This window comes from Echinops telfairi, unplaced genomic scaffold (genome assembly GCF_000313985.2).
Source record: "Echinops telfairi isolate 266 unplaced genomic scaffold, ASM31398v2 ScPeMD7_3;HRSCAF=10, whole genome shotgun sequence".
Taxonomy (NCBI): domain Eukaryota; kingdom Metazoa; phylum Chordata; class Mammalia; order Afrosoricida; family Tenrecidae; genus Echinops; species Echinops telfairi.
The window spans coordinates 32,749,595-32,754,141 of NW_022103899.1; the positions used below are offsets into that span (position 1 = coordinate 32,749,595).

Genomic DNA, 4,547 nt, shown 5'->3' on the forward strand with positions numbered 1-4,547 from the left:
TAGACCTTGAGGGTTAATGTGCCAATGTGTTCTAGTTGCTGTGAAGGGTCCTACGAGGCTGGAGAGGCGTGGGCAAGGGGGAGAGCTTTAGACAGGAGGAATGGAAGGGAAATCAGAGTAGTGAAAAGAACTACTGATGTAAATAGAATATTTTGAGAGTAATGGAGTCCAAATGTTGCTATTTGATTGGGGAGAGGAAAAATTTTTTTAATTTCTAGAGAGTTCAAATTTATATAAATTACATTTTGAGAGAGAAGCATTGCCTAAGATGGTGACTTAGTCAGACACACCACGCTGCCCCTCTGTATTGAAAACCTGAGAAACTAAGTGAGACAGGTAGAGAGTGTGGTCTTAGAACTCTGAGCATCAAATGAAATGATAAAGAATCAGCTCACACACCCACTGGAAGAAGAAACAGGGACAGCAGTGAACACGACGAGATGAAGTGTGGAAGTGCCCCCAGTGGCCTGGCCTAGCACGGCCACCTTAAGACAGGTCAAGCAGAGCAGCATTTCCAGGTGAGGAACACAAGAAGGCCAGTTCCCAGACTGTGCAGCAGGAGAGTCCTGTAGACAAATTTAGAGGGAAGCAAGGTGAATAAAGCATGAACCAGATTCAAGGAAGGGAAATGCATGAATTCAGCCCAGAGCTCCAGGGACGCAGGTGTCCACAGAGAACCAGTAAACAGAGATAGAACAAATTAGCCGTCCCTGGTTGTTTGGTTGAAGAGCCACCAGAGGAGAGAGTGCTTGGGGTGCAGGTCCAGGTACTGGTCTCTGGAGAGTCCCCCAGCCCTTTGCATTGGATCAGAGCAGGCATCTGATAGTCACCTGCACTTGTCCTGAGTGCCGCCAGTGGCCAGCATCCAGAGGAGTAGGATCTCCTCCTCCCTCCTTGCCCTCCCAGGGACCAGAAGTATAGACCCCCACCCTGTCCCCCGAATAACAAGTGATAGCTCTGTGCCACCTGTCCCTTACCCAGCAGTGCAGCCAGCTCTCCTTCCCTCTTCCCTTGGCCCTTTGCCACTCTGCTCAGGGTGACTGGCTGTGTGCACTCCCACAGATGATGTGCCACATGTCCAACACCTCTGTGGTGGGTGGCATGCACTCATGCCCACTGCCTCCCTACAGCCCCAACCCAGCCGAGTGGTGCCAGCTGCTCACTCTGCCCCTTCGACTCAGACCAGCTAAGCTCTCTCCTGACCAACATAGCCAGAGGTGAGGGGGCATGACTGCACATGTACCCGCTCATCCCTCATTCCTCCCCGCCACGAACCAGTGAGGGCAGCAACTTCATTTACAGCTGGTCCCTTCCTGCTACCCACCTGACCATGCAGCCCACTCACCATTCGCTTTCTCCAAGTCTCGGCTCATTCCTTCTCCTCCCTCCTGCCTTGCCAAGGGTGATGATTGAAACTGCATGCACACCTCCGTTCAACTCCTCCCTGCCCTGTCACTGGGCGAGACACGGCAGCAGTGTGATTGCTTGCATCCCCACCAGCCACTCACCCCCTAAATCCATAGGAAGTGACACTGGGTTCATACCAGCCAGCCAGACCCACCACTAATGCCACTCACAACTCAGCGAGCGCCACAGTGGGTCTGAGTCATTGAATGTAAAGTTATAATCTGCTCTGTAGACCTCCATCTAATTCACAATAGAAAGTTTAAAAAAATGTCATAAGAGAACTGACAGACGGAGGGGATTTTTTTTGAGTATGACATATCTGAATAGTACTACCTCTAAAATTTTTAGAAACATCAGACATGTCAACAACAGAGACAATCCAATTACAATATGAATGAAGTGCATTAACATGAGCATATAGTTCCCCAAAGAAGACATCCAGGAGGCCAACAGACGCATGCAGAAATGTTCACAATCATGAGCTGTTAAACCCAAATCGAGCTCACTGCTAAGAGGTCAATTCTGACTCGAAGAGATCACCCTGTAGGACAGAGTATAACTGCTCTGTACGTTGTCTGGGAGCCTGGTGGAAGCTACTAGGTTGGTGGCCTAGCGTTATGAGTTTGGCTGCTAATCTCAAGGTCAGCAGTTCGAAGGGTTGGAGATTGTAAATGTTCATAGAAACAGACAGACGTATCCTTTTCCTGCGGAGTGTCTGGTGGATTTGAACTGTCAGCTTTGTGGTTAGTACCCCAGTGTTTGGCCTACAGTGCATTCCAGAGTTCCTTTCACTAAGTTAATAGATGCAAATCCAAGCAACTTGCCCAAACACTAATAGCGATGATAAAAAACAAAAACAGAAAACCATAGATGCTGGTAAGGTGTAAGGAGAGTGGAACTCACACATTGCTGATGGGACCACTATAGTAAACAGCATGATGCTCCCTTCAAAAGTTAGAAATACAAATACTATATGACTCAGCCATCCACCTGCAAGGTATATAATCTAGAGAAATAAGACCTGTGACATGAATAACCACTATTTGTGGTCCTTTCTCGTCCATCTCTTATTCATAGCTTTTAAGGAAGCGAAGGTTTGAGAGCAGCGGCTAAAACTATGGTTATTATGTAAACTAGCTCAGTTAAAAGACGGTCTTTACAGTGGTGTGAGTGGCGATACTGGGAGGGTAGAGGGAGAATGGGTTGGAAAGAGTGAACAGATTACAAGGATCTATATGTGACCTCCTCCCTGGGGGACAGACAACAGAAAAGTGGGTGAAGGGAGACATTGGACAGGGCAAGATATGACAAAATAACAATTTATAAATTATCAAGGGCTCATGAGGGAGGGGGAGCGGGGAGAGAGGGGAAAAATGAGGACCTAATGCCGGGGGCTTAAGTGGAGAGGAAATGTTTTGAGAATGATGAGGGCAATGAATGTACAAATGTGCTTTACACAATTGATGTATGTATGGATTGTCATAAGAGTTGTATGAGCCCCTAATAAAAGGATTAAAAAAAATAAAACTGCAAAAAAAAAAAGACGATCTTTAATAGAAGAAGGAACTAGGAGGCAAAGGGCATTTGTCGAGGTTTAATACAGGCATGTACATATGTAAGTATATTTTTATGTGACGATGGGGAAATAGATCTATGTGCATATATTTACAGGTTTAGTATTAAGGTAGCAGATGGACATTGGGCCTCTACTCAAGTACTCCCTCAATGTAAGAACACTTTGTTCTATTAAACTTGCATTCCATAATGCTCACCTTCCTGACACGATTTCTGAAGACAAAATGGGTGCATAAGCAAATGTGGTGAAGAAAGCTGATGGTGCCCGGCTATCAAAAGATATAGCATCCGGGGATTTAAAGGCTTGAAAATAAACAAGCGGCCATCTGGCTGAGAAGTAATGAAGCCCACATGGAAGAAGCACACTAGCCTGTGTGACCACGAGGTGTCAATAAGATCAGGTATCAGGGATCAAAGAACAAAAATATCATGTCATTGTGAATGAGGGGGAGTGCATATTGGAGACCCAAAGCCCATCTGTAGGCAACAGGACATCCCCTATGGAAGGGTCATGGGGAGAAGATGAGCCAGTCAGAATGCAGTGTAGCAACGATGAAACATACAACTTTCTTTTAGTTCTTTAATGGTTCCTCCCCACACTATCATGATCCCAATTCTACCTTACAAATCCGGCTTGACCAGAGGATGTACACTGGTACAGATAAGAGCTAGAAACATAGGGAACCCAGGACAGATAAACTCCTCAGGACCAATAATGAGAGTAGACATACCAGGAGGGGAAGGGGAAGGTGGGGGAGAAAGGGGAAACCGATCACAATGGTTTTCATATAACCCCCTCCCTGGGGGACGGACAACAGAAAGTGGGTGAAGGGAGACATCAGTCAGAGTAAGACATGGAAAAATAATAATTTATAAATTTTCAAGGGTTCGTGAGGAAGGGAAGAGAGGGAAGGGAGGGAGGATAAAAATGAAGATGCTGATACCAAAGGCTCAAGTTGAAAGAAAATGTGAGACTGATGATGGCAACAAATGTACAAGTGTGCTTGACACAATGGATGTGTGTGTGGATTGTGATAAGAGTTGCATGAGTCCCCAATAAAATGATTTATAAAAAAAGAAAAAAAGGAAAAGCAGGACAAGACTACAATATGGTGTTCAGACAACATCCAAATTACACAATATCCAATTTCACAGACTATATTGTAGATGTTAAGCAACACATGACTGTCATCAGTCATGAGGTCCTGGCATTACAAGATTTTACCTAAAAAATGTCTTTTATAGCTGGTGAACAAATTGCAAAATAAGCAAATGAGAAGAGTAACAACAGATCACCCAACATTTAATCCCATTAAACCTTGAAGTATAATGTTTGGGATAACAACAACAAGAGGGTCTTTAATTAAAATCCAAGTCCAATAAGATGCATAGTTTTCATTTGTAAAGATCATGAGCACACAAATATGCTCACGTGAGGAAACATTGTAGAAAACGTTTTTATACTGTTTCACAGAAGTTTTGCTCACATCCTGGTTTTTAATTTCCTAAAATTGTTATTGTTTCAGAAGAGCACAGGTCGACCACATATCATCCAGAAAACACTG

At 44.6% G+C, this 4,547-nt stretch overlaps 1 protein-coding gene across 1 annotated transcript in view; it reads left to right on the forward strand.

Moving 5' to 3' along the window:
* The window catches only part of ADAM23 (ADAM metallopeptidase domain 23), a 206,917-nt gene that overhangs the window by 136,017 nt on the left and 66,353 nt on the right, over positions 1–4,547 (forward strand). The window contains exon 7 of the mRNA XM_045296710.1: positions 4,509–4,542. Coding sequence (XP_045152645.1) covers positions 4,509–4,542 — 34 coding nt within the window. The remainder of the gene's footprint in view (positions 1–4,508; positions 4,543–4,547) is intronic.